Source organism: Myxocyprinus asiaticus, chromosome 29 (assembly GCF_019703515.2).
Source record: "Myxocyprinus asiaticus isolate MX2 ecotype Aquarium Trade chromosome 29, UBuf_Myxa_2, whole genome shotgun sequence".
Taxonomy (NCBI): domain Eukaryota; kingdom Metazoa; phylum Chordata; class Actinopteri; order Cypriniformes; family Catostomidae; genus Myxocyprinus; species Myxocyprinus asiaticus.
The window spans coordinates 34,427,509-34,446,393 of record NC_059372.1 but is presented as its reverse complement, the minus strand read 5'-3'; the positions used below and the strand labels follow the sequence as shown (position 1 = coordinate 34,446,393).

The 18,885-nt window shown below is 43.2% G+C and overlaps 1 protein-coding gene across 1 annotated transcript in view; it reads right to left on the bottom strand.

The window, feature by feature from the left end:
* Positions 1–18,885, bottom strand: part of LOC127420484 (zinc finger and BTB domain-containing protein 46-like) — a 156,601-nt gene that overhangs the window by 6,817 nt on the left and 130,899 nt on the right. Inside the window, exon 4 of the mRNA XM_051662814.1 lies at positions 7,981–8,156. Coding sequence (XP_051518774.1) covers positions 7,981–8,156 — 176 coding nt within the window. The remainder of the gene's footprint in view (positions 1–7,980; positions 8,157–18,885) is intronic.

Below are 18,885 nucleotides of genomic sequence, written 5' to 3'. Positions count from 1 at the left end.
TTCTTTTTGTATTTCTGTTTCAAAAGTGGCTTTTTCTTTGCAATTCTTCCCATAAGGCCTGCACCCCTGAGTCTTCTCCTTACTATTGTACATGAAACTGGTGTTGAGTCAGTGGAATTCAATGAAGCTGTCAGCTGAGGACATGTGAGGCATCTATTTCTCAAACTAGAGACTCTGATGTACTTATCCTCTTGTTTAGTTGTACAGTTGAATTCAGAAGTTTACATACACCTAAGCCAAATACATTTAAACTCAGTTTTTCCACAATTTCTGACACTTAAATCATAGAAACAAATTCCATGTCTTAGGTCAGTTAGGATAACTACTTTATTTTAAGAATGTGAAATGTCAGAATAATAGTAGAGAGAGTTATTTATATCAGCTTTTATTTCTTTCATCACATAAACAGAAGTTTACATACACTTTGTTAGTATTTGGTAGTATTGCCTTTAAATTGTTTAACTTGGGTCAAACATTTTGGGTAGCCTTCCACAAGCTTCTCACAATAAGTTGCTGGAATTTTGGCCCATTCCTCCAGACAGAACTGGTATAACGAGTCAGATTTGTAGGCCTCCTTGCTAGCACATGCTTTTTCAGTTCTGCCCACAAATTTTCTAGCGGATTGAAGTCAGGGCTTTGTGATGACCACTCTAATACCTTGACTTTGTTGCCCTTAAGCCATTTTGCCACAACTTTGGAGGTATGTTTGGGGTCATTGTCCAATTGTAAGACCCATTTGCGACAAGCTTTAACTTCCTGGCTGATGTCTTGAGATGTTGCTTCAATATATCCACATAATTTTCCTTCCTCATGATGCCATCTATTTTGTGAAGTGCACCAGTCCCTCCTGCAACAAAGCACCCCCACAACATGATGCTTCACCCCCATGCTTCACGTTTGGGATGGTGTTCTTCGGCTTGCAAGCCTCACCCTTTTTCCTCCAAACATAATGATGATCATTATAGCCAAACAGTTACATTTTTGTTTCATCAGACCAGAGGACATTTCTCCAAAAGTAAGATCTTTGTCCTCATGTACACTTGCAAACTGTAGTCTGGCTTTTTTATGGCAGTTTTGGAGCAGTGGCCTCTTCCTCGCTGAGCAGCCTTTCAGGTTATGTTGATATAGGACTCGTTTTACTGTGGATATAGATACTTGTCTACCTGTTTCCTCCAGCATCTTCACAAGGTCCTTTGCTGTTGTTCTGGGACTGATTTGCACTTTTTGCACCAAATTACATTCATCTGTAGGAGACAGAATGCGTCTCCTTCCTGAGCGGTATGATGGCTGCGTGGTTCCATGGTGTTTATACTTGCGTGCTGTTGTTTGTACAGATGAACGTGGTACCTTCAGGTGTTTGGAAATTGCTCCCAAGGATGAATCAGACTTGTGGAGGTCCACAGTTTTTTTCTGAGGTCTTGGCTGATTTCTATTGATTTTCCCATGATGTCAAGCAAAGAAGCACAGAGTTTGAAGGTAGGCTTTAATATACATCCACAGGTACACTTCTAATTGACTCCAATTAGCCAATTAGCCTATCAGAAGCTAACTAACTAATTACCTAAAGGTTTGACATCATTTTCTGGAATTTTCCAAGCTGCTTAAAGGCACAGTTAACTTAGTGTATGTAAACCTCTGACCCACTGGAATTGTGATATAGTCAATTAAAAGTGGAACAATCTGTCTGTAAACAATTGTTGGAAAAATTACTTGTGTCATGCACAAAGTAGATGTCCTAAACGGCTTACCAAAATTATAGCTTGCTAATATTAAATCTGTGGAGTGGTTAAAAATTAGTTTTAATGACTTCAACCTAAGTGTATGTAAACTTCTGACTTCAGCTGTACATCTGGCCTTCCACATCTCTTTCTGGCCTTGTTAGAGCCAGTTGTCCTTTGTCTTTGAAGACTGTAGTGTACACCCTTGTATGAAATCTTCAGTTTTTTGGCAATTTCAAACATTGTATAGTCTTCATTCCTCAAAACAATGATTGACTGACAAGTTTCTAGAGAAAGTTGTTTCTTTTTTGCCATTTTTGACCTAATATTGACCTTTAGACATGCCAGTCTATTACATACTATGGCAACTAAAAACAAACACAAGGACAATGTTAAGCTTCATTTAACGAACCAAATAGCTTTAAACTGTGTTAGATATAATGACAAGTGATTTGTCTAGTACCAAATTAGTACCAAATTAGCATTTAGCATGATGACTCAAGGATAAGGTGCTGAAGTGATGGCTGCTGGAAATGGGGCCTGTCTAGATTTGATCAAAAATGACTTTTTTCGAGACTCGCATGGCACCATGCGAGGGTCGGACGTTTGAATGGCGAGCTCTGTGTACTTTGCTAGTTTTTGATTCTTTCTGTGTCATAAACCGGTGAGATTCGATACACCCTGCTACAAAACTGCTCTAAGAGGTCAACATGTCAAAGAATTCAAAATCCTCGGGCTCTGGAGATAGACACTCACGTGCTCAAGCTGATACCCGCAGACCAGGGACTCAGTTTGGATGGCGTGGTGGGAGAAATTCAATGGCAGCTGTAATGCTGACACAAGTCGTAACGGACCTAGAAGATCTTGCTGTAATATGTCGATCGATTACGGTGATGGAGGCAAAATTCTCTGAGTTGGTTAAAAGAATCAGGGACATCGAGAGACGGATCTATTATTTGGAGTCATCAGAGATGGAATTAGCTGCTAATCCGCTAGCGACCAAGACCAAAATGCAAATGGAATGCATTTGGGAAAAACTGGAGGATTTGGAGAATCGTAATCGGCGAAACAGTGTCCGAATTGTTGGAATTCCTGAGCATGAGGAAGGCAGAGATATGGTGAAATTCCTAGACGAGCTCTTCCCGAGCCTGCTCAACATAACAGGCCATAAGCTGGAAATCGAGCAACTTGATCTTGTGTTACGTGAGACGAGGAGCAAAGGAAAGCTTTCTTGGAAGAACCACAACATTTTCTTGTTCCCAGACTTCGAAGAGAGAAACGTGAATGATTCAAGGAATGCAAGAAACTCTTACATCAACGGAAGATCGCTTTTCCTCTGATGTTTCCGGCCAAACTGAGAATAGATACTAAGGATGGCCGCAAAGTATTTACATGTCCACAGCAAGCATTGTCTTTCATAGAGACAATGGGGTGAGTAAACCATTTGATGTTTCTCATGTGGACCCCAAGTGAGCTTGGCTCACTAAACATACACTTGACCGTCCGAGGAAGCTGGGCGCTTTTCTTGTTTCTTTTTGTGCTGGTTCTGCTAGCGGCCGGAGCTTGTTTTGTGGAGGAATACACCTTCGGGACAGTTTTGTTAATTAATCTACATGTACTTTGTGTTTATTTTGCCTGGAGTTTGTTTTATAGATTATTTTCAGTTATGTAATTCTGTCGAAGCACCGGACTTGAACAATCCTACGGCAACGTTTTTGCGGGGACTCTGGTAGGCGTACATGGACTTTTTGAGTTTAGAGGGATGGACGCCAGTTGGCACTGTCGTGCGTGAGGTTAATGTGCATGTTTTTCTTTTTTCTGTTTGTTTGGTTCTAGGGGAAGTTCGGGGTTTGATTGTTGCACTAATGGGGAATGTGGTCTTTATAATTTTATTTTTGACACACAATCTATTATTTCTAACATGTCAAAATGTCAAATGTTAATATGAGTGGATTGTCTCTCTCCATGTGGAATGTGAATGAGTTGGGGCACCCCATAAAAAGAAGGAAGGTTATTTCTTTTCTTAAACGTAAGAAATGTGATATAGTATTTCTTCAATAAACACATCTTTCCCCTGCAGGAAGCTGAAAAATTTGGGGAGATATGGGGTGGGCATGTTTTCTTTAGTGCTGGCTCAAGTAAGAGCAGGGGAGTCATTACATTGATAAGTAAACATCTACAACTCAAATGTCTCAAGCAGATTAAAGATAAATTAGGAAGAATCATTATTGTTTTAGCGGAAATTCAGGGGCAAATGTTGATTTTGGCTAATATTTACACACCTAATGCTGATGATCAGGGCTTTTTTATAGATCTTGAAGGGATGTTGCAAGCCGCTGGCACCCCTCATGATATAATATTGGGAGGAGACTTTAATATTTTGATGGACTCAGTCCTTGATCATAGTGAAGCAAAAGTGTGTAAGCCCCCTAGAGCAACATTGACGCTTCACAGGATGTGTAAAAATCTTGGTCTTACAGATATTTGGAGACTTTTGAACCCATCTAGTAGGGACTATATATATTTTTTTTCAGTCCATAAGATTTATTCTAGAATAGATTTTTTTTTATATCTAAGTCCCTCATTCCGTCTGTAGTGGATTGCTCAATTGGAAACATCTTAGTCTCAGATCACGCCTTGGTGTGTTTAGAGGTGTTGCCAAATATGGAGAAAAAGAAATCATATAGTTGGCGCTTTAATGTATCCCTTTTGCAAAATCCTGATTTCCAACAAATGTTAAAGGCTGAAATCAGTGTTTATATGGAGACCAACTGGTCCTCAGTATCCTCTGTGGGCGTGGCTTGGGAGGCACTTAAGGCAGTTCTTAGGGGCCGGATCATACAGTATGCCTCATTCATCAAAAAATCCAAAGCACGAGAACTCGTGGAGTTGGAAGGGAATATTAAAAGTGCAGAGGCAGAGCTGTAGCGCCAAATGTTGAATGATGGCCACAGTGAATTGACCTGAATGAAATACAGATATAACACTATTTTGTCGCAGAAGGTGGAGTTTTGGCTATTCAGGGCAAGACAGTCATACTTTGAGTCGGGGGACAAAGCAGGGAAGCTTTTGGCTAGATATATAATGCAGAGAGGGTCTTTTTCTACCATTCCCTCAGTGAAATCTGCTGGTGGTGAAATATTTACCTCAGCCATTGATATTAATAATGCTTTTAAAGAATTCTATCTTGATCTCTATAGTTCCATGTCTTCATCTACTGATGACGATATTAGAAATTTTGTGGAACCATTAGAACTCCCAAAACTGAGGACAGAGCAAAAAAATTCTCTTGATTCTGAGATAACCTTGGAGGAGCTTAGCAAGGTAATTACGGCCTTGCCTACAGGCAAGGCTCCGGGGCCAGATGGCTTTGCCGCCGAGTTTTTTAGATCTTTTGCTACAGAACTGGCTCCACTTTTGTTAGAAATTTATACGGAATCATTAAAGAATGGAAAACATCCGCCAACCATGACACAAGCCCGGATCAGTCTGATTCTTAAAAAAGACAAAGATCCAAGTGAGTGTAAGAGTTACTGTCCAATTTCCCTGATCCAGCTAGAAGTAAAAATATTGTCAAAAATTCTGGCTAACCAATTATGTAAAGTTATGACATCTCTTATACACATAGATCAGGTGGGGATTATTCGGGGTCGTAGCTCTTCTGATAACATTAGGTGTTTCATAAATATCATGTGGTCAGTGGCGAATGATCAGACTCCGGTCGCTGCCATCTCACTTGATGCGAAAAGGCATTTGATATGGTAGAGTGGGATTATCTTTTTAAGATTTTGGAAATATACAGGTTCGGGAAAACTTTTATTGGATGGATTAAGTTACTTTATAGACACCCGGTAGCGGCGTTACAAACGAATGGATTAATTTCAGATTATTTTATTCTGGATAGGTGCACCCGGCAGGGTTGCCCTCTTTCCCCATTATTGTTCTGTCTTGCCCTGGAACCATTAGCAGCTGCGATAAGAAAGGAGGAGGATTTTCCATGGGTGGTGGCAGGAGGTATGGCGCATAAAATTTAGCTTTATGCAGATTATATTTTGTTATTTGTCTCTGACCCCACTAGATCTATGCCTTGCCTCCATAGAATTATTAATGATTAATTCCTTTTCTAAGTTCTCAGGATACAGAGTCAATTGGTCTAAATCTGAAGCTTTGGCTCAGACAGCGTACAGCCGGGCGCCTTCCAGTGGCCCAAACAGGGTATTAAGTATTTGGGCATTTTATTCCCAGCAAATTTGTCTGATTTAGTTAAGAGTTAATTTTGACCCCTTAATTAAAAGGTTTTCGAGCGATGTGGGAAGGTGGGCTTCAATACATTTATCTATGATTGGGAAGGTTAATATTATTAAAATGAATTGTATTCCAAAATGTAACTACCTGCTACAATCTCTCCCTGTAGATGTCCCCCTCTCTTATTTCAGTATTATATAGTATAGCGAAGTCCTTCATTTGGAATGGTAAGTGTCCCAGATTACATTTTAATAAATTACATAGGTCGACTGACATAGGTGGGCTAGGCCTACCCAAGATTTTGTTTTATTATTATGCATTCGGTCTTAGACATTTGGCTCATTGGTCGCTTCCACCTGAGAGAGCCCCTCCCTGGTTTGGTACTGAACAGGAATTCATGCACCTATTTTGCCATCGCAAAGCCTTTCTATCAAGCTAACCGGAGAAGTTAAGTTACACCCCATTATCTCGCATTTGCATGCGGTATGGACAAAAGTGTCCAGAATGTTTAATTCGGACATTTATTTAAATGTTGCCTCAAGCATATGGCTGAACCCCAAATTATGTATTGAAAGGTCCCCTTTCTGCTGGTCAGAGTGGATTGTGAGGGGGGTTACTACACTCGGTGACCTATTTGAGAGTGGAGTGTTTAAATCTTTTGAAAATTTGTTTCAACACTTGAGATTCCCAGATCTCAGTTCTACAGGTATTTACAGCTGTACCACCTACTCTGTAATATTTTTGGGAGTAGCATACACCCCCCTAAAGCACCAGATACTCTGTGAGAGGTGAATACTGCTTTTGGAAAAGGTCATGAGGCATCAGTGTATTACTCCCTGCTAATACAGAGTCTGGGGGACAGAGCTTTAATTTCTATCAAGAGATTATGGAAGAACGAATTTAACTTGGTATTGGAGGAGGAAGTGTGGGCTAGGATTCTAAAAAATGTCAAGTCTGTATCTAGAGATGCAAGGATTCACCTTATGCAATTCAAGATATTACATTAATTTTATTGGACCCCCTCTAGATTATATAGGCTTGGTCTTAAAGGCACACCCACCTGCTGGCGATGCCAATCAGAAGATGGAGACACAATCCATTTTGGGGGGGGGGGCTGCTAATATTCAAGAATTTTGGTTGAAAGTTCAGAGTTGTATGTGTGATATTTTGAGCACTCAAATTTTACTTTGTCCCAGACTCTGTATTTTGGGTGATGGGGCGGTCATAAGTTTGGGGGATAATTACATTAAAAATTGGGTTCTGACCAGTCTCATAATCGGCAGGCAAATAATTTTAAGGGGATGGAAGTCGGATGGAGTGCCCTCATTTTCGGACTGGTGTGTGGAAATGGGGAGGGTGGCTGCTTTCGAGGAAGGGGTAAGTAGAAGGCTGGTTTTTTTGGGGGGGGTGGGGGGGGTACTCTTGGGGAGGGGATGTAGAGAGTGTTGTTTAATTTAATTATGTATGTTTATTATATTTTCTTTTTTGTTTTCTGTTTTTTTTTTTTTTTTTGGTTGTGTGTGTGTGTTATTATGTGGGACCACAGGGGTGTTCGTTGGGGGTCAGGGTGGGGTTGGTGAATGGGGAGGGATATTAGTGGGGTTTGAATGTTGATTCGTTGTATATGTGTTCATTTTTCTTTGTGGTGTATATATGGATCAATAAAAAATATTAATTACAAAAAAATGACTTTTTTCAAATTGTGATTGTGCAGTGTTTTTTATATCAGTAATGCCCTGACTATACTTAGTGATCAGTTGAATTCCACTTTTGGTTGATTAAAGTACCAATTTCCTTCCGAAACAGCAAAATCTGTACATTATTCCAAACTTTTGGCCACCAGTATGTGTGTGTGTATATATATGTGTATATATATATATATATATATATATATATATATATATATATATATATATATTTCAGTTGTGTGCGGCGCTGAACTCTGTCTCTGTATATCTCTGTACACAGACTCACTGCCTCCCTCTGTTGGCTGATCATGGTAATGCTCTGCACTCACCAGCGTATGGCGTTTCATGTGCTCCCTCCTGGTGAACTTCTTTCCGCAGATCTCACAGGGATACGGCCTCTCGCCTGTATGTGAGCGCATATGCCTTTTCAGGATGCACTGGTGCATGGCAGAAAAACTGCAGTATGGGCACTTAAACTTCTTCCTGATCACTGTGAAGTCGTTAACTGTGGACAGAGAGAAAGAGAGCGAGAGAGAGAGAGAGAGAGAGAGAGAGAGAGAGCTGATCAGACACTGAACACTCATATGCAGGTTAAGCTGCTAGAAGTATGAGAGTTAATATGTGAAAAGTGTTAAATCCCTACACATGGCATCAGTGCCAAGCCTACTTACCAAAACTCTGCGTTAATCTCTCTCTCTCTATTGGATAGAATGATTTTAATTAACAGCAACCATCACTGCAAAAAGGTAATGGGTTGATTAATGTTAACTATAATTATTTTAATGGGTAGTGTCTGGGCTATTTTTATTTTAGGCATTTTTAAGGCCTAAAAGGATGACAAATTGGAGAAAGTTACATTACACTAAAAATAGCCACATGCCTCTTTTTGTTTAAAGAAATCTCATGAAACCTGTGTCCAGGTCATGTTTAGAGAGCTGGGTTTAAAACAAAAATCAAAAGAAAGAAATAAAAAATTATATTTTGTATTAATATTTTATTTATTGATATAATTTTGTATCATTTTATTATTATAGAGTGGCAGAATCGATTTTATTTATTTATTGTGGCATATGACAATTAAACACAGTTGACCATAAATATCTCTACCTATATATATATATATATATATATATATATATATATATATATATATATATATATATATATATATATATACATACACAGTACGAAGAAAAAGTATGTGAACCCTTTGGAATTAGCTAGTTTTCCACATTAATTGGTCATAAAATGTGATCTCATCTTCATCAAAGTCACAATTATAGACAAAGCACAATGCACTTAAGCTAACAACACACAAACAATTATAATATTTCATGTCTTTATTGAACCCATACCATTAAACATTCACAGTGCTATGGAAAAAGTAAGTGAACTACTAGGCTAAAGACGTCAACAAAAGCTAATTATAGTTTGAGTTGGCAAACCTGGAATCCAATTAATGAAACAAGTATGGAGGTGTGGGTTAAAGCTACTTTGACTTATAAAAAGCACTTAAACATTTTGAGTTTGCTATTTACAAGAAGCATCTGCTGATGTGGACCATGCCTCACAAAAAAGAGATTTCAGATTTCAGACCTACTGTACGATCAAGAATTTTTGCTTTGAGATAACTTTGTAACCCTTTTCAGTTTTATGCAAAAGCTTAGATATATACATCTGTCCACAGTTAGACAAATAGTCTATAAATGGAGACAATTTAGTACTGTGGCTACTCTCCCTAGAAGTGGCTGTCCAGCCAAGATTACTCAAAGTGCACACCGCAGAATGCTCAATGAGGTAAAAAAGAACCCTAGAGTGACAGCTTAAGACTTGAAGGAATTATCGGATCTGGTTAACATCTCTGTTCATGAGTCTACCATATGGAAAACATTAAACAGGCATGGTGTCCATGGCAGGACACCATGAAGGAAGCCGCTGCTTTCCAACAAAAACATTGCTGCACGTTTAAAGTTTGCCAAATATCCACCTTGACACTCCATAACGCTTCTGGGAAACTGTTTTGTGGACTGATGAAACTAAGGTTGAATTGTTTGGGAAGAACATGGTGCACTACGTATGGTGTAAATAGGGCACTGCATACCAACATGAAAACATAATCCCAATGGTGAAGCACGGTAGAGGGAGCATCATGATTTGGGGCTGCTTTGCTGCTTCGGGGCCTGGATCGCTTGTCATCATCAAGGAAAAAATGTGTTTCCAAGTATATCAAGATATCCTACAGGATAATGTCAGGGTGGCTGTGCGCCAGCTAAAACTCTGTAGAAGTTGGGTGATGCACCAGAACAATGACATTAAACATTGAAGTAAATCCAATACAGAATGGCTGGAAAAAAATTAAAATAATAATAAATCCACCTTTTGGAGTGGCCCAGTCAGAGCCCAAACCTTAACCCAATAGAGATGCTGTGGAATGATCTCAAGAGAGCCATTCACACCAGACATCCAAAGAATATGGCTGAGCTGAAGCAGTTCTGAAAGGAAGAATGGTCCAAAATTCCTTCTGAACGTTGTGCAGGTCTAATCCGCAGCTTAGTTGAGGTTACACTTGGTTGAGGTTATTGCTGCCAAAGAAGGATTGACCAGTTATTAAATACAAGTTTTCACTTACTTTTTCCACAGCACTGTGAATGTTTAATGGAATGTGTTCAATAAAGACTATAATTGTTTGTGTGTTGTTAGCACATTGTTGTTTGTCTATACTTGTGACTTTGATGAAGATGAGATCACATTTTATGACCAATTATTGCAGAAAACCAGTTAATTACAAATTATAAATAAATTTGTTTGCATTGTGACATTTTCATGACAATTAAGCACATTTAGCCCACAATTCTCAAAGAGAAAAGATATATTATTTAAAGCGTAAAGTAATACATAATAGTGGTATGTCATGAATGTGTAACTAACATTTATTGTGCTGCCTTAAACTGATGCAGATTTTAATAGAACAATTATTGTATTAGTCATTTTTTTTTTTTTTGAGGATTTTTTCCCCCAATTTGGAATGCCCAATTCCCAATGTGTTTTTAAGTCCTCGTGGTCGCGTAGTGATTCGCCTCAGTCTGGGTGGCGGAGGACGAATCCCAGTTGCCTCCGCGTCTGAGACCATCAACCCTTGCATCTTATCACGTGGCTTGTTGAGCGCGTTGCCACGGAGACATAGCATGTGTGGAGGCTTCACGCCACCCACCGCGGCAACCACGCTCAACTCACCACGCGCCCCACTGAGAACAAACCACATTATAGTGACCAGGAGGAGGTTACCCCATGTGACTCTACCCTCCCTAGCAACCAGGCCAATTTGGTTGCTTAGGAGACCTGGCTGGAGTCACATATATATATATATATATATATAATTGCCGGAGTGGTGGTGGTGCAGTGGACTAAAGCACTGAACTGGTAAGCAAAAAGGTTGTTGGTTCAATCCCCACAGCAACCACCATTGTGTCCTTGAGCAAGGCACTTAACTCCAGGTTGCTCCAGGGGGATTGTCCCTGTAATAAGGGCACTGTAAGTCGCTTTGGATAAAAGCGTCTGCCAAATGCATAAATGTAAATATATATATATTTAGTCTTGATTTTGGGGGAAAAAGTTACTTGGGCATTTTTTCGTGACATCACCCATTCATGTTCAATATTTAGCACAACAAAAGAAGAATTACTGTCACTTTCACATCAGTTATATCCTTTCCATTCAATTCTATTCTTTCAACGTGTCATCTAGTGCCAGACACTGTAGGTAGCCAGTGCTCTTATATCATTGAAAACATGCGAAAGGAATCCTCTCTCCTTAACTCACCTGCCCTTAGCTACCAAAAAATTCTCCAAAAGACAGTTTCCTTAGCAACCAGAGAGTCGAAACAGATTTTACAGCTCAAATTCAACAAAGCATGATGAAATAAACCACAAAACAGCACAGCAGTTTCCTATTGTTTGACGAACAATTACCACACAAATTATCGGCTTAAACAATTCCTTCAATTCACATCTCTTGTTCGCATTCTAATTTTACCTCATCCGTATGGCACCCTGGGTGAAGCCCGCTTCAGCACCCCCCTCCTCCCCACCAACAAAAGTTGGGGGTGGCTGGGGGTTGTAGATGAGATGGCTGGTGGACTTCAGGACACCTACTTGTCCCCTGTCAAGATGCTGTCTGTGCTGCCACCTCCCCTCCCCCCCACACAATGTCGCTGCCCATGTCGCCCATGCCTAAATCCGCCACTGGTGATGACATTAATCTCATTAGGCAGAGGTCTAGACTGCCTCAGCTAGTAAGCAGATGAGCACCATTTAGGTAAGACCTGAGAGACCTAAAAACCAGGTTTACCCAATCCTTACAAATGAAAGACTTTAAAACAAACATCTCACTGAATGCCTTTACTTTTTTATTTTTGAATCTGACCACATGCCTTGGAACTATTATAATCTACAGTTTTAAAAGATCTCTTGTTAATGTAAAGAAGTGCTTCAAGAAACCAACTCAGGTTTTTGGAAAGTTGGTCTTTAGTTATTTGTAAAATAAAAGAAACCACACTGTTTTCATAATGCTTTATGGCAAGATTTATTGGCTACAAATGTACAAACAACCATGTACACAATAATATAGTTCCAAAATACATAACTGTACAGAAATCTGTACATTGTGTCTAAAACCAACAACTGTCATTAAAGGATATTCATTTTGATAACAAAAATAGTGCAATTCAAAACAGCTATGACTGAGATTTCTGATGCATTTTTACACCTACTATTCAAACCACTTCTTACAATATAAGAGTGCATCAGTCATTCTTTTCCTGAGAAAGTGTAAAGACCTTGAAATCTTCCACTTCAGTGCGAGTTACAGAATTCTCACTCTTTGCATACAGTAGGTGCTAAACTGTAATTTATTTCACAATGCACCTCACATTCAACGAAGCACCACGCTGCAGAGTTTAAAAGCTAATGGTTATACCACGCATTCAGAATTCTTTTGAATCTTGGAAAGTTCCAACATACTTGGCACAGACCTGTGCTGGTATTTTGATTGATTTTGAAAAAAATGCAACAAAGCTTTGCATATGACACGCGGATCAGATAATCTATGCACAGTGCATATGAGAGCAGGGCATAAGACCTTTACAAAGATGACAGACAAACATCTCTCCATTCTTTCTGAAATAAAACAATATTAATAAAAAATGGTGAGACTTGGGTTTAGGACTAATGGGTATAGAATTGACATGTGACACGTGTTAACATGCATTCACACTATTGTCACTTTTGATATAATAAATAGGCCACCTACACTAGTTTATGCAGTGTCAAATAACGCAGCAAATGCATTTATTTTTAATGGAGACGGTGCTTTGCAAAGAATTCTGACATCACTATCTGTTCACCGTTGAGAATTTCAGAGAGGCGGGTTCAATCCAATTCAACTATATTTCCACTTCATTTTAAACTGACCTGGCTCTTTTCATTGCCTTATGCATGTCCTTTTCATTGATCTTATGCATTCCTATCCATCAAACACTCTAGATGTTTCTAGCGTTTAAGCGCCCTCACAAAGATACACTTATGACCTTAAAAATGACACACGTTTTTTACAGATAACAGCTTTGCAATAACACAAAAACACTGCCACCTGGTTATTATTATTCAGTGTTTGGTTAAATACTTCTGAAATGTAATATGGTACTGATTACAAATGACACATCTAAAATGGTTAAATTATGTTACTGATTACATACGTTTTAGTTAATCTAATCTGATTACTTTTGGATTACTCATTTGATTAAATTCTAATGTATTACAGGAATAGTTCACTCAAACATTATTTCATCATTTAACAATCCCAGATGTGTATGACTTTCTTTCTTCTGCAGAATGCAAACAAAGATTTTTAGAAGAATATTTCAGCCCTGTAGATCCTCACAATGCAAGTGAATGGTGACCAAAAATTTGAAGCTCCAAAAAGCACATAAAGGCAGCATAAAAGTAATCCATAAGACTCCAGTGGTTAAATCTATATCTTCTTATTCTTCACACAGATCTTCAATAGATCACTGGAGCAGTGTGAAGTTCCCTGCTGCTTCAAATACTCCACCATCATTCCGGTCCCCAAAAAACCCAAAATCACAGGACTTAATGACTACAGACCTGTCGCTCTCACGTCAAGGTCATGAAGTCGTTTGAGAGACTGGTTTTGGCCTACCTGAAGTATATCACTGGACCCCTGCTGAACCCCCTTCAATTTGCTTACCAAGCAAACAGGTCTGTGGATGATGCTGTCAATATGGGACTGCATTATATCTTGCAACATCTCGACAGACCTGGGACTTATGCAAGGATCCTATTTGTGGACTTCAGTTCAGCCTTCAATACCATCATGACTGATCTTCACTCAACCAAAGTGATCCAGCTCTCCATGCCCACCACAATCTGTCGATGGATCATCAGCTTTCTGACAGATAGGCAGCAGCTAGTGAGGCTGGGGAAACTCACATCCAGGACCCTCACTTTTAGCACCGGTGCTCCTCAGGGATGTGTTCTCTCTCCACTGCTCTTCTCCCTGTACACGAATGACTGCATTGCAAAGGACCTCACTTTCAAGCTTCTGAACACCATGGTCATCGGCCTCATCCGCGACAGTGACGAGTCTACATACAGACAGGAAGTTGAACAGCTGGCTGGTGCAATCACAACAACCTTGAGCTGAACAGGCTCAAAACAGTGGAGATGATAGTGGACTTCAGGAGAAATACACCCCCCCCCCAACACCATTCTGTACAGCACTGTGGCAGCAGTGGAGTCATTCATGTTCCTGGGCTCTACCATCTCTCAGGACCGGAAGTGGGACACCCACATAGACTCCATTGTGAAGAAGGCTCAGCAGAGGTTGTACTTCCTTCACCAGCTTAGGAAGTTCAACCTGCCACTAGAGCTGCTGACGCAGTTCTACTCAGCCATCATTGAGTCTGTCCTGTGTACATCTACAACTGCCTGTTTAGTTCAGTCACCAAATCAGAAAGAAGGAAACTATAACGGACAGTCAGGACTGCTGAGAGGATTATTGGTGCCCCACTGCCCACCCTCCAAGACCTGTACGTCTCCAGAGTGAGGAAACGTGTATGTAGAATCATTCTGGACCTAACACACCCTGCCCACTCCCTCTTTGAACTGTTGCCCTCTGGCCGGCGCTACAGAGCACTGAGCACCAGAACATCCAGACACAAGAACAGTTTTTACCCTCAGGCCATTTTCCTCATGAACAATTAAACTGCCTCAGGACTCCCCCATAGTGCAATAATGTAAATACATTTCTCATGTACATATGTAAATTCACATATTTAATTCAATAACTATACATACCCCTACCTGCACATACATTACCACTTGCACATGTACATAAGCCATTCTGTTATATGTCCTATTATTTATATGTCTATTTATACTCTTACCTTGTTTTCTATTCTGTGTCTCACTGTAATGTTCTGTGTGCACTTGTTTCTCCTATCACCAAAAACGTCATGGTTACTAGTGTAACCTCCGTTCCCTGATGGAGGGAACGAGACGTTGGTGTCGATGTAGTGACACTAGGGGTCACTCTTGGGAGCCCGAGACACCTCTGGTCTTTGATAAAAGGCCAATGAAAATTGGCGAGTGGTATTTGCATGCCACTCCCCCGAACATACGGGTATAAAAGGAGCTGGTATGCAACCACTCATTCTGGTTTTACGCTGAGGAGCCGATATAAGGTCCAGCCATTTCAGCGGGTAGTTCAGCGTTGTGGCAGGAGGGACCAACGTCTCGTTCCCTCCATCAGGGAACGGAGGTTACACCAGTAACCATGATGTTCCCTATCTGTCACTCACTCGACGTTGGTGTCGATGTAGTGACACTAGGGGTCCCTATACAAAACGCCACAAGGCTGAACTGTGTTACGTGATTTGGCGGTGTGTGGTGGGCAGACTTGCTGTGTGCCTCATAGCCAGCACACCAGGTTGACACGTAACCTCCCCCAACATAGTTATGAGTGTCGAACGGCCCTTTTTGGGGACAAGTCGACTACCCAGAGATAGAGACAGGCTTAACCCAGTCGTGGCCTCTTTCCCCTTCTCTTTTTCCACTCCCTAAAAAAGAAGGGGGATTATCCGACTGGGCCGCCAGGTCCCAAGGGGAGGACACCGCGGAGACCACACCTCGCGCCAAGAGAGGGGGGGGTATTTAAGTGGAAGAATACATCACATGGTCTTTCCAACCATGTGGAGAGCCTTCAAGGTAGATCCTGCCCAATGGGGGAGGAGTTACTACAACATGGGGACTGGGGCAGAGGGGCTCTGCCCAAGGAAGACGCAGTTTGCCAGTAGGGAAACGAACTAGCGGAAGATATAGATCGCATGGGGTTAGCCTTACAGGGAACCGCCACATGCGGAGCACCTACCCCAGAACCGGGCTCTTAGTTAGCGCGTGTACTGGGCCAGCAGCGAGTCTCTCCAAAAACTCGACTGCCACAGGGCTTGGAGGAAGTCAACCAGGGAACAACTTTTGTGAACACTACTGGGAATTAACAGCGCATGTCTTCAGCTCAAAAGGAGGTGGAAGGCGCTATGTGCAAGCGATACACCCGGCCGGCTATCCCGGGCTTATCCGCTTGTGTTGCGTGCCACTACCTGGGACGAAACCGGTTCCACCCGGAGGTTGTAGAACCTTGCAAAGGTGTTGGGTGTTGCCCAGCCTGCTGCTCTGCAAATGTCTGTTAGAGAGGCACCTCTGGCCAGGGCCCAAGAAGCCGCTACACCACGGGTAGAATGGGCTCGTAGCCCTACCGGGGGCGGCATGTTTTGGGCGAGACATGCCATAGTTATGGCGTCAATGAGCCAGTGGGTGATCCTCTGCTTTGAGACAGCGCTTCCTTTCCGCTGTGCACCAAAGCAGACAAAGAGCTGCTCAGAGATTCTAAAGCTCTGCGTGCGATCCAAATAGATGCGTAAAGCGTGCACCGGACACAGCAACGACAGGGCTGGGTCTGCCTCCTCCTGGGGCAGCGCTTGCAGGTTCACCACCTGGTCCCTAAAAGGAGTGGTGGGAACCTTGGGCACATAGCCTGGTCGGGGGTCTCAGGATCACGTGAGAATAGCCCGGACCGAACTCCAGGCACGTTTCGCTGACAGAGAACGCTTGCAGGTCAACTACCCTCTTGATGGAAGTGAGCGCAGTCAGGAGGGCAGTCTTCAAGGAGAGTGCCTTAAGCCCGGCTGACTGCAAAGCTCAAAGGGGGCTCTCTGTAGACCCTGAAAAACTACAGAGGTCCGATGAGGGAACGAGGTGCGGCCTGGAGGGATTCAGCCTCCTGGCGCCTCTTTAGGAACCTGATGATCAGATCATGCTTCCCTAAGGACTTACCGTTGACTGTGTCATGGTGTGCTGCTATGGCAGCAACGTACACCTTCAAGGTGGAAGGGGACAGCCTCCCTTCCAACCTCTCTCGCAGGAAGGAAAGCACTGATCTGACTGTGCACCTCTGGGGGTCTTCCTGACGGGAAGAACACCACTTAGCAAACAGACGCCACTTAAAGGCATACAGGCGCCTCGTAGAGGGAGCCTTAGCCTGAGTGAACGTGTCTACCACCGCAGGTGGGAGACAGCTTAGGTCTTCCGCGTCCCGTCCAGGGGCCAGACATGGATATTCCAGAGGTCTGGGCGCGGGTGCCGGATGGTGCCCCTTCCCTGAGAAAGAAGGTCCTTCCTTGGGGGAATTTGCCAGGGGGGAGCTGTCACGAGGAGCGTGAGGTCCGAGCACCACATCTGGGTGGGCCAGTAGGGTGCTTACCAGGATGACCTTCTCCTCGTCCTCCCTGACCTTGCACAGGGTCTGTGCGAGCCGGCTCACTGGGGGAAAACGCATATTTGCGAATGCCAGGGGACCAGCTGTGTGCCAGCACATCTATGCCGAGGAAGGCCTCGGTCAGGGCGTACCAGAGCGGGCAGTGGGGAGGATTCTTGGGAGGCGAACAGGTGCACCTGTGCCTGACCGAATCGACTCTAATCAGCTGGACCACCTGAAGGTGGAGTCTCCACTCTCCCTTGAGGGTAACCTGTTGTGACTGCACGTCCGCCGAAGTGTTGAGGTTGCCTGGGATATGAGTGGCTTGCAGCGACTTGGTGCTGCTGACTCCGTTGGAGGAGACGGCGGGCGAGTTAGGACATACAGCGGGAGCGCAGACCACCTTGGCGGTTGACATATGCTACCGCTGCCGTGCTGTCTGTCTGAACTAGCACGTGCTTGCCCTGGATCAATGGCCGGAACCTCCGCAGGGCGAGTAGAATTGCCAGTAACTTGAGGCAGTTGATGTGCCAACGCAGCCGCGGACCCATCCAGAGACCGGCGGCTGCGTGCCCGTTGTCAACAGCGCCCCAGCCCGTTTTGGAGGCGTCTGTCTTGGCCACGACGTGCCTGGAGACCAGTTCTAGGGGAACACCTGCTCGTAGAAAGAGAGGTCGGTCCAAGGGCTGAAAAGACGGTGACAGACCGACGTAATGGCCACGCGGTGTGTCCCGTGGCGCCATGCCCGTCTCGGGACTCAAGTCTGGAGCCAGTGCTCAAGCGGCCTCATATGCATCAACCCGAGCGGGGTGTCCACCGCCGAGGATGCCATATGCCCCAGGAGCCTCTGAAAAAGTTTCAGTGGAACCGCTGTTTTCTGTATGAACGCCTTCAAACAGGCCAGCACTGACTGGGCGCACTCGCTCGTAAGATGCGCCGTCAAGGAGACTGAGTCCAACTCCAAACCGAGAAAAGAGATGCTCTGAACCGGGAGGAGCTTGCTCTTTTCCCAGTTGACCCGAAGCCCTAGTCGGCTGAGGTGTGAGAGCACCAGGTCCCTGTGTGCGCATAACACATCTCGAGAGTGAGCTAAGATTAGCCAGTCGTCGAGATAGTTGAGAATGCGAATGCCCACCTCCCTTACGATCTCCGCGCAAGGTAGCAGCATTTCCGTCTTTCACCAAGGTGAAGTGGACACCGCTGGACCTGGGCAGATGCCCGGCGAAGTGAATCGCGCAGCCGAGTCGGATGGTCCGGACCAGCCCTCATGACGGACTGGAAAGCGCAAGACATGCGTCCAAGTTCGCGGCGGGGCGAAGCTCGAGGTGTCACACCACATTCCGAGGACATCGAAGCACTTACCTGGCTCCTTTTGACCACCCCCGGAACAGCCTGGGACGGGGGAG